At 47.3% G+C, this 15339-nt stretch overlaps 1 protein-coding gene across 1 annotated transcript; it reads right to left on the bottom strand.

The window, feature by feature from the left end:
* Positions 1-11361: 11361 nt before the first annotated feature.
* On the bottom strand, positions 11362-12411 carry LOC138913220 (uncharacterized). The gene is made up of 2 exons (XM_070216033.1): positions 11830-12411; positions 11362-11682 (listed from the first exon to the last, which is right to left on the bottom strand). The coding sequence occupies exons 1-2, from the start codon at positions 12409-12411 to the stop codon at positions 11362-11364; spliced, it is 903 nt and encodes a 300-aa protein (XP_070072134.1).
* Positions 12412-15339: the final 2928 nt, after the last annotated feature.

Below are 15339 nucleotides of genomic sequence, written 5' to 3'. Positions count from 1 at the left end.
ATTAAAATTGGTTAACCACTCTTGAAGATATATCCCAAAAGACGAAGAAAATTTGTGATTTTCTTAAATTAAAGATACCGCAAATAGCAGAACTGATGGACTATGGGCGTAGTGGCAACTAATGATTAGAAAAGCACCATTTACCGAAATAAAATTATGGCAGGCCTGGACACCGACCCATGTCACATTTTGTCGGCCTGTGTTATTAACATATACCTATTATACCTATTATTACTTTCTTAAATTAAATGTTAATCTTCAGATTGCATTACAATATCCATTATGTTAATTGTCATTTAATTAAACGGTAAATGATAAACGTTCTAGATATTAAGACGAAAAAATTATGAAACGTTAATCAGCCGAAAGCCACAGCAGCTATGGCTGTCATTTATAACGGTAGCTTAATACTTAAAATTTTTCGCCCCACTGTGGGACGGGCAGACAGGCTAAATCTACTTAGCTAGTGATCCTAATAAAAACAAGAGAGAACTCAATAGTCGGGTTGGTGTCCCTACTATCTAATACCCGTCACTCGGCTAAAGGGAGTGCGCGGGATATGGATATATAACATTTTGTTGATTGCGTATAACTTTTTAATGAGTGTCTGATTTGAAAAGTGTCTTCTACATTTCGATAGTTATAAATATACACAACAAAATTGCATTTATACTTCTCGGAAATCTTTAAAGGTGTGGGCGCCAGACACATTTTAGAATTGTTTAAAATGGGCGATTGTGGGCGTGGCGCTCAGCTGAAATAAACTTGCGCTGCGTAGGAAGCCCAAAAATATGTGCGGGAAATCTCAACCTTCTAGCCTAGCCTTTGTAGTTTCCGAGATCTCAGCGTTCATACGGACGGATAGACAGACGGACATGGCTATTGACTCGGCTAGTGACCCTGATCAAGAATATATATAGGGGAAAGTGGGGCAATTTCGTCAGCATTTTTTCAAAGCTATTTTCTGTCCATCTTGAGACACGTCGCTCCGACATATGTACTACCTGCAATAGAAAGAAGACTTTCGGGAAAGTTTCAACGCGATAGCTTTAAAACTGAGAGACTAGTTCGCATAGAAACGGACAGACGGACAGTCAGACAAGCGGACAGACAGACAGACGGGCATGGCTAGATAGACTCGGCTATTGGTGCTAATCAAGAATATATATACTTTATGTGGTCGGAAACGTCTCCTTCACTGCGTTGCAAACATCTCCCTGAAATTATAATACCCTCTGCAAGGGTATAAAAACTGTGTCTTATCCCTTTTCAATTGTGACATACAGAAAAAATTTCGTCGAGAACTAAATGTAGCTTTTGAACTATTAAAACACATTTAATATTATAGCTTAATTATCTTGACCTTCTGTGCAAAAAAATGCATTGGTTGTGTCATGCCGTCTTGAAGGACTAAAACAAAAAAATTATATATTTTTACGACTTATGGATTCCGAGATAATGCTGGTGACATAATTGCCCCAGTGATGAAATTGCCCCACTCTCCCCTACTTTACGGGGTCGGAAACGCTTCCTTCTAGCTACTACATACTTTTGCACGACTACAATATACCCTTTTACTCTAAGAGTAACGAGCCCAATCGGGTGGATACACCAGTTTACAAAAAAAATTGATGAAATGCGCACTTCATGAAACCTTAATTTTCCGGTAAGGTACATCTTTCTGATTAAGAAAAGGGCACTTACAATTTTTTTTTATGGTTCCAATTTTATTTAAAGTGTAAAATCGTTTTTGACGCTTATTTAATTTCTAATTTGAGCTGTATTTAACCGATTTCGGCCATCGAAGACATTTACAGGTAACAGAATGCCCTCTAACTTTCTAACGTACAGCATTGAGATCCATTCATTAGTTTAGAAGCCACAATTTGTCAAGGTTGAAAAAATGGGAAAAACGCAAAAATGCTGGCATAAATGGCTTCGTAAAAAATACACGCCTAAAAACCGAAATTAGTTTTATAACTTCTACTTAAGGATACATCTTTGAGCCAACTAATAAGACCATCAACTCATCATAAGACCATCAACCCATCATTGCATTTGATAACACGGAAGGGTGGTCATTCACATTAAGACTAAACAGCAACGGACCAAGAACAGTTACTTGAGGCACGCCAGATAAGTTATGTGTTCGTCCCACCAAATTTATATAAACGTGACCGCCCAGTAGATCAGTGAGAAAGCACAGAATTCACGGGTTCGAATTGGGTTTATTGCGGGTATGATTACAGCGGGCTTGGTGGCTCGGATGGCCTTGGTGTCGCCACTCGTGGTCCTCGGTGCCTCCTAGTGATGCTCGTCTCTCCACGACGGTGCGACGCCTCGGTGATCGCCTTCCTCGTTGACTCCTTGCTCCGGTCTTGTGGCTCCCTGTAGCTCCCTGTGGACGCTCGGCGATGTTCTGCTCCGATGCGTTGACTCGCCGACCACACGTAGCGCCTCGGACTCGCAAGGAGATCAGCCGTGTGGGCTTAGGGAAGCGTCACCATTCTCAGACTAGGGTGAACAGGAGCTGCGCTCTACAGGGCAACGCCTATAGACACACAACCTCCTGTCCCTGGCTCTGTCCCGGATGGTCCCACTAGGCTCTTGCTCGGATCGCGCTGACAGTCTAGGTAGATACCTGGAGGCTGCCTAGTGCTTCACCTTGCCTTACGCCTGGTGTAAACGAACGTTCCACCCTGGCCTCACCCGCTAGCTCGTTCGTGACGTTTCCGTGCAGCTCGATGTCCGATGCTCTGCTCCGGGGTGCGTTGGTTGTGAAGTTAGACGTAGCGTGGCTTTGGTACTTGGGGTTACGGACACGCCGGTCACGGCTCGTAAAACCGTGGGTTTTTATAGGCCAGCGCCTTGAACTGACAAACGGTCTGTTCTTTCTAGGACAGCGCCTTGAAATCACGACGGGCCTAGTCGCTCTAGGACAGCGCCTTGAAATGACCAACAGCCTGTTCTCTCTAGGACAGCGCCTTGAAATGACCAACAGCCTGTTCTCTCTAGGACAGCGCCTTGAAATGGCAATTGGCCTGTTCACTCTGAGGGACACGCCAGACGCAATGCGAGGCTTTAGTCGGACAGGAGTAGGAACAGTTTGCCTTGACTTAGCCGTGTGATGCCCTCCGGACCTCAGCTACCTGTGTCTCAATTCGGAGATTCCTGATGATCCAATCCCGAACGTCTCGACGTAGCGATCTTGCTCCTTGTAGGCTCCCACGGCGCTGCTTCCGACGACTTGAATTGTGTTTTCACTTGTAGATTACTTGGCACTGTTTGACTGACTTATTCACTTTGATATCTTGACTGATCTTGACGGACTGATTCCTTGTGATCGACTGATCCAGTTGCCAGCGCCCGGCGGCTTTATAGGGCCTCTTTATAGGGCCTCCGGGAACCGTTATTTCTCTTTTGCGCTCTGCCTGCTGAATCTCTCCACTCCAGGTCCAAAGTCCGTGGTCCCTGTTTGACCCACTTGTCCTTCACGCACGGCCTTAAATTGTTCTTCTGCATGCTGCTGCCGTCCCGCTGATTCTGTTGTTGCATGTGGCACGCCTGTGTGCCGCTCCGCTGCTGCGATGTGGCACCCATCCTCCTGGTCTAAAGTTCACGGCAGAGTCCAAAGTCCGGTGCAGTTCCGTTATTTCCTTTTGCACCCACGGCTCTTTGGCTCTGCCTGCGAAGTCTCCACTCTCTCACTCTCCGCCATGACTCTCCAAACTCTTTTTGTGAGAGTTCTCTCTCTTTACCTCGAAGTCTCCGAACTCTCACTCTACACTTCTCGGTCTCCAGATCCCGGCAAGTTTTGGGTCGTTCTCCGTCTCAGAATAGTATTCTGACAATACCTTCCTTTTGTCGTCTGTTCTTCCTTCCAGAGCGATGTTTAGCCTGTCTGCGACGTAGGCAAAATCCTCTGTCTTGGGGCGGTAAATCCATTTCTTCCCCATTCTGCTTTACGTTGCTTTCACTGCTGGGACAATCACGTTTTGAGCGCCAGATGTAACGAACTGATTTTGGATGTCTGCTCGCTACGAGATTCGTGCGGCTAGCTCAGATAAGTTATGTGTTCGTCCCACCAAATTTATATAAACGTGACCGCCCAGTAGATCAGTGAGAAAGCACAGAATTCACGGGTTCGAATTGGGTTTATTGCGGGTATGATTACAGCGGGCTTGGTGGCTCGGATGGCCTTGGTGTCGCCACTCGTGGTCCTCGGTGCCTCCTAGTGATGCTCGTCTCTCCACGACGGTGCGACGCCTCGGTGATCGCCTTCCTCGTTGACTCCTTGCTCCGGTCTTGTGGCTCCCTGTAGCTCCCTGTGGACGCTCGGCGATGTTCTGCTCCGATGCGTTGACTCGCCGACCACACGTAGCGCCTCGGACTCGCAAGGAGATCAGCCGTGTGGGCTTAGGGAAGCGTCACCATTCTCAGACTAGGGTGAACAGGAGCTGCGCTCTACAGGGCAACGCCTATAGACACACAACCTCCTGTCCCTGGCTCTGTCCCGAATGGTCCCACTAGGCTCTTGCTCGGATCGCGCTGACAGTCTAGGTAGATACCTGGAGGCTGCCTAGTGCTTCACCTTGCCTTACGTCTGGTGTAAACGAACGTTCCACCCTGGCCTCACCCGCTAGCTCGTTCGTGACGTTTCCGTGCAGCTCGATGTCCGATGCTCTGCTCCGGGGTGCGTTGGTTGTGAAGTTAGACGTACCGTGGCTTTGGTACTTGGGGTTACGGACACGCCGGTCACGGCTCGTAAAACCGTGGGTTTTTATAGGCTAGCGCCTTGAACTGACAAACGGTCTGTTCTTTCTAGGACAGCGCCTTGAAATCACGACGGGCCTAGTCGCTCTAGGACAGCGCCTTGAAATGACCAACAGCCTGTTCTCTCTAGGACAGCGCCTTGAAATGACCAACAGCCTGTTCTCTCTAGGACAGCGCCTTGAAATGGCAATTGGCCTGTTCACTCTGAGGGACACGCCAGACGCAATGCGAGGCTTTAGTCGGACAGGAGTAGGAACAGTTTGCCTTGACTTAGCCGTGTGATGCCCTCCGGACCTCAGCTACCTGTGTCTCAATTCGGAGATTCCTGATGATCCAATCCCGAACGTCTCGACGTAGCGATCTTGTAGGCTCCCACGGCGCTGCTTCCGACGACTTGACTTGTGTTTTCACTTGTAGATTACTTGGCACTGTTTGACTGACTTATTCACTTTGATATCTTGACTGATCTTGACGGACTGATTCCTTGTGATCGACTGATCCAGTTGCCAGCGCCCGGCGGCTTTATAGGGCCTCTTTATAGGGCCTCCGGGAACCGTTATTTCCCTTTTGCGCTCTGCCCGCTGAATCTCTCCACTCCGGGTCCAAAGTCCGTGGTCCCTGTTTGACCCACTTGTCCTTCACGCACGGCCTTAAATTGTTCTTCTGCATGCTGCTGCCGTCCCGCTGATTCTGTTGTTGCATGTGGCACGCCTGTGTGCCGCTCCGCTGCTGCGATGTGGCACTCATCCTCCTGGTCTAAAGTTCACGGCAGAGTCCAAAGTCCGGTGCAGTTCCGTTATTTCCTTTTGCACCCACGGCTCTTTGGCTCTGCCTGCGAAGTCTCCACTCTCTCACTCTCCGCCATGACTCTCCAAACTCTTTTTGTGAGAGTTCTCTCTCTTGACCTCGAAGTCTCCGAACTCTCACTCTACACTTCTCGGTCTCCAGATCCCGGCAAGTTTTGGGTCGTTCTCCGTCTCAGAATAGTATTCTGACAATACCTTCCTTTTGTCGTCTGTTCTTCCTTCCAGAGCGATGTTTAGCCTGTCTGCGACGTAGGCAAAATCCTCTGTCTTGGGGCGGTAAATCCATTTCTTCCCCATTCTGCTTTACGTTGCTTTCACTGCTGGGACAATCACGTTTTGAGCGCCAGATGTAACGAACTGATTTTGGATGTCTGCTCGCTACGAGATTCGTGCGGCTAGCTCAGATAAGTTATGTGTTCGTCCCACCAAATTTATATAAACGTGACCGCCCAGTAGATCAGTGAGAAAGCACAGAATTCACGGGTTCGAATTGGGTTTATTGCGGGTATGATTACAGCGGGCTTGGTGGCTCGGATGGCCTTGGTGTCGCCACTCGTGGTCCTCGGTGCCTCCTAGTGATGCTCGTCTCTCCACGACGGTGCGACGCCTCGGTGATCGCCTTCCTCGTTGACTCCTTGCTCCGGTCTTGTGGCTCCCTGTAGCTCCCTGTGGACGCTCGGCGATGTTCTGCTCCGATGCGTTGACTCGCCGACCACACGTAGCGCCTCGGACTCGCAAGGAGATCAGCCGTGTGGGCTTAGGGAAGCGTCACCATTCTCAGACTAGGGTGAACAGGAGCTGCGCTCTACAGGGCAACGCCTATAGACACACAACCTCCTGTCCCTGGCTCTGTCCCGGATGGTCCCACTAGGCTCTTGCTCGGATCGCGCTGACAGTCTAGGTAGATACCTGGAGGCTGCCTAGTGCTTCACCTTGCCTTACGCCTGGTGTAAACGAACGTTCCACCCTGGCCTCACCCGCTAGCTCGTTCGTGACGTTTCCGTGCAGCTCGATGTCCGATGCTCTGCTCCGGGGTGCGTTGGTTGTGAAGTTAGACGTAGCGTGGCTTTGGTACTTGGGGTTACGGACACGCCGGTCACGGCTCGTAAAACCGTGGGTTTTTATAGGCTAGCGCCTTGAACTGACAAACGGTCTGTTCTTTCTAGGACAGCGCCTTGAAATCACGACGGGCCTAGTCGCTCTAGGACAGCGCCTTGAAATGACCAACAGCCTGTTCTCTCTAGGACAGCGCCTTGAAATGACCAACAGCCTGTTCTCTCTAGGACAGCGCCTTGAAATGGCAATTGGCCTGTTCACTCTGAGGGACACGCCAGACGCAATGCGAGGCTTTAGTCGGACAGGAGTAGGAACAGTTTGCCTTGACTTAGCCGTGTGATGCCCTCCGGACCTCAGCTACCTGTGTCTCAATTCGGAGATTCCTGATGATCCAATCCCGAACGTCTCGACGTAGCGATCTTGCTCCTTGTAGGCTCCCACGGCGCTGCTTCCGACGACTTGACTTGTGTTTTCACTTGTAGATTACTTGGCACTGTTTGACTGACTTATTCACTTTGATATCTTGACTGATCTTGACGGACTGATTCCTTGTGATCGACTGATCCAGTTGCCAGCGCCCGGCGGCTTTATAGGGCCTCTTTATAGGGCCTCCGGGAACCGTTATTTCCCTTTTGCGCTCTGCCCGCTGAATCTCTCCACTCCGGGTCCAAAGTCCGTGGTCCCTGTTTGACCCACTTGTCCTTCACGCACGGCCTTAAATTGTTCTTCTGCATGCTGCTGCCGTCCCGCTGATTCTGTTGTTGCATGTGGCACGCCTGTGTGCCGCTCCGCTGATGCGATGTGGCACTCATCCTCCTGGTCTAAAGTTCACGGCAGAGTCCAAAGTCCGGTGCAGTTCCGTTATTTCCTTTTGCACCCACGGCTCTTTGGCTCTGCCTGCGAAGTCTCCACTCTCTCACTCTCCGCCATGACTCTCCAAACTCTCTTTGTGAGAGTTCTCTCTCTTGACCTCGAAGTCTCCGAACTCTCACTCTACACTTCTCGGTCTCCAAACTCTCTTCTACACTTCTCGGTCTCCAAACTCTCTTCGCCGCGCCGCTAGTACGCTAATTTGCCGCGTAAGCGGCTTTTCCTGGCTTTGGAATCATTATGATTACCGATTTTTTCCATTTTTTTGGAAAGTAGCCAACTCGTGTAATCCCGTTAAAGAGTTTACAAATGACCTCAACTGCACAGTTTGGGAATTCAATTAGCATTTTCGCAGTTATTAGATCACCGCCTGGGGCCTTTTTTGGTTTCAATTGCTCGCTGATGACTTTTGCAACTTCGTTTGGTTGAAACTGAATTGGGTCCGTCTCAGTTTCGATTCGAATTGGCGGCGACGGTAGTGCGAATGAATTTGTTGCAGGGTTTGGCTGAAAGACATTTCGAAAGTGTAAAGCAATTGTACAAGCTCTGTCTTTGTCGCTTCTGGCCCAGCTGCCTGAAGAGTCTCTTATGGGGATTACTGTTTCGGACGGCGCACTTAGATTTGGGTGGGCCTTCCACAAGGGATGCTTGGTGCTGGTGGGTGAAAGTTTCTCAATGTACTGGCGTTGTGCTTCTACTTCTTCGTGCCTTAGGACCCTGGTAAGTCTGCGACCAGCTTCCTTAAGACTTTGTTTCGAGGATGGCGATCTGCTGGTTTGCCATGCACGCCTCAAACGTCTTTTCTCCAAAACAAGCTGTTCGATTTCCAAGTTAGTTTTGTGTTGGTGTGTGCGCCCATCCCTCCCTTGCGGTGTAGAGACTTTGGCTGCTGCGACGAGTACAGACTCCAGTGCATCGGCATAGCAGTCGATGTCCTCCTTGATGTTGAGCTGTGGAGTCAGTTCAATGTGGGAACTTACGTACTTTTTGAACTTCAGCCAGTTGGTTCGATGCGTATTCCTGGCAGTTCGTGCATTGCACTGGCCCGTTCCGTTTGTGCGGCTCTTCTACTGTGATCCTACGATGCAGCAGGTACTGCAACTTGTAGATCGGGTGCACTGTGTTTTTTTTAAAAGTTCTGCTGTCTGGCTCCAGCTTGACCTTGAATAGTGGTTGCGGAATAACATGAAAGCTATCTTTTCCGACTAGCTCAACTATTTTGTTGACTAGGGCATTCGAGGTCTTCTCCCGAATAAAGATAGGTGGCGGCTTCAGTTTCCTTGGGGCTAATTGTTCAGAATCTGTTTCGTGCTCCGCCAGAATGGAAAATCTATTTCCATTTAGTGGCCCGAGATTTTCAGGGCCTTTGCTGGTACGGTTTACTTTGGGCTTATTGCCGTCAGCATTTTTTGAGGGCGTTAGCTTGCGCTTGGAAATATTTATGTAGCGATCCATGCCTGTCTGCATTGCCGAACCCGCTTGCGGATTTGTCATTTCTTCAACCGTAGCTTTGTTTTTGCCGTTTGACCCGATTTTTGCACTTAATAGTGTTGTTGCTTTACCCGCTGCAGAAGAAGAGAGTGGAGTCGTTATTGCAATGTTGGCGACAGAGGCCGTTGTAGTTGACGTAGTAGTTGCTGTTGTTGTTGCACCAGGTGGCTGAAGCTCGGTTGGAGTTTTGCATAGCTCACTCCATGGCGTTTGAGCGTTGAGAAGCAGGGCGGGAGAGCAAGAACTAGCTCTCTGATTTTCGGCGGTCAGTAAACTTTCATTTTCTTGCACTTTCGGTTCTAGAGTATTATTCGTAAAAGAGAAATAAGCATTGTTGCGGGCCAAAGAAAGACGACGTTTGTCTTGCTCTCTCTGAATTTTTTCACGGACTTCGTCTTGTTGTTTTTGGCATTGAGTGCGCTGATCCACGTTCTTAATCATTTGCTTATTGTTAGTGCGTAAAGATTAATTAATTAATTAATTAAAGACCACGCCGTTCTAAATTTTCAAACGTTTTCAACTGGGTGAAAGATTTAGTGCCACTCAGTTCGGCTATTATCGTCCTGCTCGGGAGCATAACTCCGATCCAGGCTCTGATGTCTCCTTCAATGCCGATCGAGTTGAGGGAGCTCAGTATGGATTTGGCGTTTACATTATTGAACACGCCTTCTATATCTAAGAAGGGGGGCATTGTATATTGGTTAAAATGTAGCGATTTTTCTGGCAGACTACTTCGTGTAGTGCCGTTTCTGTCGATCTGCCCTTTCGGTACGCATGCTGAGCGACCGGTAGATGCTGCTTCTCGGCGTTTTCCCGGATATGAATATCGATCGTTCGTTCCAGCGTTTTCATTAGGAAGGAGGTGAGGCTGATCGGCCTGTAGTCCATTGCTAGGATGTGACCCCTTCTTCCTGGTTTTGGTATAAATACAACTTTGGCTTCCTTCCATAAAAGCGGTATGTGTGTTAGTCTGATGCAAGCCGTGTAAATGGCTTGCAGCCACCTACTGATGCTGACCTGTGTTGCTTGAAGCATAGCCGGGAAAATGCCGTCTGGCCCCGGACACTTATATTTATCGAAAGAGTTTATCGCCCAGTTGATTCTTTCAATGGTTATGATATCCCTTGTGTGTGTTGGTTGATGAGCCCTCTGACCTTCAGTAGGTGCTGGCTTTTTTCGAAGGTTGCCTGGAAAGTGTGTGTCCACTAGTGTCCACTAGTCGCTGATCCGTCTTGTTTGTGTAATAGAGTTGGGCTGTTATACCCTTTAGCAAGGACCTTGCTTAGTCTAGCCGAGTCTTTTATTCCTTCGAGCGATTTGCAGTAAGTCCTCCAAGAGTCTTTCTTGGCTGCGTATATCGCTTTTTTGTATGCTTTTTGTGCTTCTTTGTATGGCTCCCATTCCTTGGTAGCATAGCTGGAGTTATAGGCTTTTCTTGCCCTCATTCTCAGAGTGCAAAGCTCTTTGGTCCACCATAAAGGGTGTTGTTTCTTAGAGTATGAAACCGTGCATGTTTTCTTATATGCATTGTTTAGAATGTTTGTTAGGTCCTCTACTTCCTTGTCCAGGGTCGTCGTAGAGGTTTGTACCCGTATTCTCCTGTTGCTAACTTTTGAGTAGACAATCTTACCGAATTTGTCCCAGTTTGTTCTGCGGGGGTTACGTTTCGGTTCCGGTTTGCTAATCGGAATCGAAATTTCGAAGAAAATGTACCTGTGATCTGAAAAGGAATTTTGTTTCGACACTATCCACTTTTCAACCTTATATCTACTAAATTCTGTCTGTAAAGTGAGGTCTAACACCTCTTCCCATCCCTAAAATTCCCTAGTGCTTGGGAATATAAAGGTGGGTGTGTTACCTCTATTACATATGGTGATGTTGCGGCAGATAATATTATCAAAAAGAGACTCACCCCTTTCGTTGGTTTCCGAGCTTCCCCATAGTGTGTGCCTGGCGTTAGCGTCGCATCCGAGCACCAGGGTCGTCTTAGTATCTTCCGCCCATTGCAGCAGCTTGATGACTGGCTCAGGTGGAGCCCGTTCATCACAGGCCATGTAGGATGAGGCTATCACCATCGATGTCCAATCCGCCGCCACGAATCTGGCAACTGCTAGATCCGGTGTGCTAAGATTGGGGCATAGAAGTGCGTTATAGTTATTCTTTATAATAATACCTGCTCTCGGCCTACCTGTCGAGTTAGTATAAAAGAGTGTATATCTTTGTTGTGTTAGACCCGAAATTTGTCTGTCTCCATGGTCGAGTCCATGGTTCTCGAACGATGCCTATGTCAATGTTCCTCTCACTGAGAAGAACTGCGAGATTGGCTGAAGCATGCGTGCTGCGCTTCAGGTTAATCTGCACGACTTTAGGCATCGGTATTGGGCGTCACGTCTGGGGTCTTGTCGTTGATGACCAGGTCATCGAACAGCTTGTTGGTGTCATCGACCTCCTCGAAACCATCATCCGGCTCTGCCAGGAATACCTTGATCTTGGCCTTCCGTAGACCGTACCGGATGGTGTAGTCGGCTTTCTCAAGCTGCGGCAGGCAGCGCTGGTTGATGAGGAAGAGGAACGGCTGGCTCGTCTTTATCTCCTTCTCTACTTTAAGTATCGCCCAGTCCTTTGTGTGCACTTCTGGGTTCTGAGCCCTCAGCAGCGACAGCACCTTTCCTTGGTCAGTCTGATCCTTTGGCAACCAAATTCAAACCAGCGGCCTCCTATGAATCTCCCTGGCGTGGACGAGCCTAATGCTAAGGCCGTCCCATGCATTTCCAATCTTGAATATGCATTCCGCCAGGAAGGACCACGAGAACGAGTCATCACACTTGATCACCCGGTGCCCTCTGACCATGTCCGACGAGTCGAAGGAGGGGATCGGACCATTTGGCACGGCTGATAGCCTTTCAGCTATCATGTCGGCCACCTTGACCTCGATCTCCTCCCACTTCTCCGACAGCAGGCGTCCGTCGTCGTGCAGGTCGTCCACCTGTGCCATCGCGAGGCTGTCTCTGGCTACGTCGCTAAATTTCTTGGCCTTCTTCACAAAGGAGGTCGGTCTTGGCCTCCCCTGAGCGTCTTTTGCCCTTTTGGGTGCGCTCACGCTTGCCTCGTGCGAGCGGTCCCTCTTTGTGTTTGTTTCAGTGGCCTCCCGGCGCGTCCTCATGTATTCCTTGAAGTCTGCGATCTCCGCAAGGCATCGAGTCTTGTCCTCCGCATCACGCTGGTCAGTCTTGCCCTCTGCCTCATTCTTGGCTATCTTGCCGAGAATAAAGCGAGCCCGGCTGACCTTGGCCTTGCGCTGCTGATGCGTGACAGTGGCTGCCTTGCTGGTACCCGTCTGGGTTCTGCTATTGTGTGGGTGGGTGTTATTGTTGTCTAAAGAGGTGCTGGTCTTTGCAGCCCCTTCCGTTCCCATCGGAGCCGAAGCACCCTGGCTGGGTGTTCGTGGTTCTTCCTCGATGGTAGCGGAAACGGTTTGGGGTTTTACCTCCCCCGTGAGGTCCGTATTCCATAGGAATAGGTTTCCATATTCAATACATGATCGCCCGCGTTGCTCGACCAGGCAAGCGCGGCGGGCCTGAGGGTTGTTGGGGCTCTATAAAAAGGTCGACCGTGACTCCGCCCTAAAGTCACGGCAAGGCCACTTCCGACCCAGGGTTGCCCGGCCCTGGGAAGGCTCCGTTAAGACACAGCTGGATTTACCCCTCAGCTGCAAACCTGAAAGTCAGTGGGCACGGGTCGCTTGACACGCCTGACTTGAGGGTAGTCACTTTAAAGACCTACCCAGGTCCGCCCGACTACGATTCGTCACCATCCATAGTCATAGCTAGACTAAGGACCTGCTTCCAGCAGCAACTAATAAACGTAGGAGTACCCCTATAAAAAGTCATAACTTTGAATTTAAGGCAGTTCAAATTTAAAAGGTTGTACTCACACCATCCCTGAAAAGAATCAATATCTGACTGTAAGTTAAAACCTGACCCTATATCTTTATACGATAAACAAAGCTTAACATCATCAGCGTACATTAGTACACGAGAATGGCAAAGATAGAGGAAAGATCGTTAATATGCAAGGTAAACAGCAAAGGGCCTAAGTGACTACCTTGGGGAACTCCAGATGTCACTTAGATCATATTAGAAACAGCGCTCTTAAATATAACCCTCTGAGTCCTACCATTCAAGTAACTTGAAATCCAAGTTAATAGTTTACATGGAAACCCAAGCTGATCTTATTTGAATAAAAGGAGAGAGTAGTTAACAGAGTCAAAGACCTTACTAAAATCTGTATATATTACGTCAGTCTGCATTTTATTCTTAAATCCATTGGTGGTGGACGATCTTCGCCTTACAAAACCAGGCTGACACGTTGATATTAGCGAGGAACATAAATGTTGCAAATGAGAAGTAATAATACGTTCAAATGCTTAAGGAATTGCCGACAATTTAGAAATACCTCTTTAATTCTGAGCATTTCCTTTTCACCATTTTTGTGGAGTGGAATAATGAAAGAATCCTTACAGATAGTTGGAAAAACTGATGATGAAATAGGCAAATGAAAAAGTTTAAGAATCGGTTTATAAATGGTTGAAGCACAAAACTTAAGCACACACCCAGGGAGTCCATCTGGACCGGGAGAATACGTTGGAGTTGTTGTTGCTAAATCCTTTAAGAGAGAACTTTCGGTAATTACAGGGGTAAAAATACAATAAGCCCATTTTAAAGGGGTAGATAGAATTTGACCAAGCAGCCGAACTATAAGAAGTTTGGAAAAATTCGGCAAATAAATCCGCAATTTCAGAATCCGACGATGCCTCTTTTGAGTTTAAACGTACCGATGAAGGCAATGCCGAAGACTTACGCTTGGCATTAAGAAAGTTATAAAACTGCTTTGGATCATTTGAAAATTCGAATTTACATCGATTTAATTACATAGAATAGAATGTTGAGAACATTAAAATCTGAACGAGCCACCACATATTTCGAAAAATCAGATGGCTTACCTGATTTTTTATACATTTTATAAGTGTTGGATTTAAGATTTTTAAGTCTTTGAGGCGCATTGTTAAACCAGGGAGGACTGTTTAGCTTTGGAGGAAGCCTGTCAGGAAAGCATTCGTCAAGAAAAGTGTATAAAACGCTATAGAAAAGTTCAATTGCACTTTTAATATCCATGCAATTGTACAAATCAGTCCAATTATATTGCGAAATCATGTCACATTTACGAAAGCATCTCGTTTTAGTTTGAGGAACTAAAGGAGAAAGGCTATTAGTACAGGGGAGGCCAATTGTCAATTTCAATGTTGAATGATACCGGTCTTCAGGTACAACAAGTGCTTCAAGTCTAGATACCGTATTTTCGTGCGGATCTAAAACAAATAATGAATTTCGTATAAAGCTTACTTGCTGTAACGATAATTGTAAAAGGCCATCCACAAAATCATGGGCGGATTAAGGTGTAGCGACAAGTGAGTCAGTATGAAGAGACCAAGAGATATTAGGGAGATTGAAGTCACCCAAAACAATCAAGAGGTCTCTGCTGGAAAGGATGGATAGAACAGATTTTATAGCAGACAGATATATGGTGCTCATAAATTATTAAATCAGAGCCAGGAGGAATATAAGAGAAGGTTACAAAAATAGATAACGATCATCCCCTACGCGGGGAGCGATCAGTCCTGTAGGTGTTAAAGTTATTTGACAGAACTTCAGAGTCAGATATCTCTGTTTTCAGTCAAGTTTCCGTAAAAGCCAAAATATCTTCAGTAAATGCCGAGGAGTCAGCATAAAGCTTTGGTAGCTTTATATTTAGTCCTCCAACATTTTGATAAGCCAAAAATTAACCTGTTAGTTTTTTGGCACAGTGGAAAGCCTGTTATATGGCACAGTGAAAAGCCGTTTTTTAGGCACAGTGGGAGGCCTGTTATTTGTTCTCGGTTTATTAGGAACAAATTTTTATACCCTTGCAGAGGGTATTATAATTTCAGTCAGATGTTTGCATCGCAGTGAAGGAGACGTTTTCGACCACATAAAGTATATATATTCTTGATCAGTATCAATGGCCGAATCCATCTAGCCATGTCCGTCTGTCCGTTTCTATGCGAACTAGTCCCTCAGTTTAAAAGCTATCGCGATGAAACTTTCCCAAAAGTCGTCTTTGTATTGCAGGTAGTACATATGTCGGAACGAGCCGGATCGGACCACTATATCTATGGCTCCCATAGGAATTATCATAAAAATAATAGAAAAACTATTGTAACTTTGTAAAAAGTATGCGTTTTGATTTTTGACAATATAAAAACAACATTTTAAGTAGGCATCCCTGCAAGGGTATATAAACTTCG

This window comes from Drosophila takahashii, chromosome 3R (assembly GCF_030179915.1).
Source record: "Drosophila takahashii strain IR98-3 E-12201 chromosome 3R, DtakHiC1v2, whole genome shotgun sequence".
In the NCBI taxonomy this organism is placed as follows: domain Eukaryota; kingdom Metazoa; phylum Arthropoda; class Insecta; order Diptera; family Drosophilidae; genus Drosophila; species Drosophila takahashii.
This window is presented reverse-complemented; position numbering and strand designations above follow the sequence as displayed.

Bases quoted from the DNA above. Each gene is read 5' to 3' on its own strand.
- LOC138913220 (XM_070216033.1), bottom strand. From the start codon at position 12,411: ATGGGAACGGAAGGGGCTGCAAAGACCAGCACCTCTTTAGACAACAAT. The intron at 11,683-11,829 runs GTGATCAAGTGT...TGGTTGCCAAAG, and splicing joins ACATGGTCAGAGGGCACCGG to GATCAGACTGACCAAGGAAA.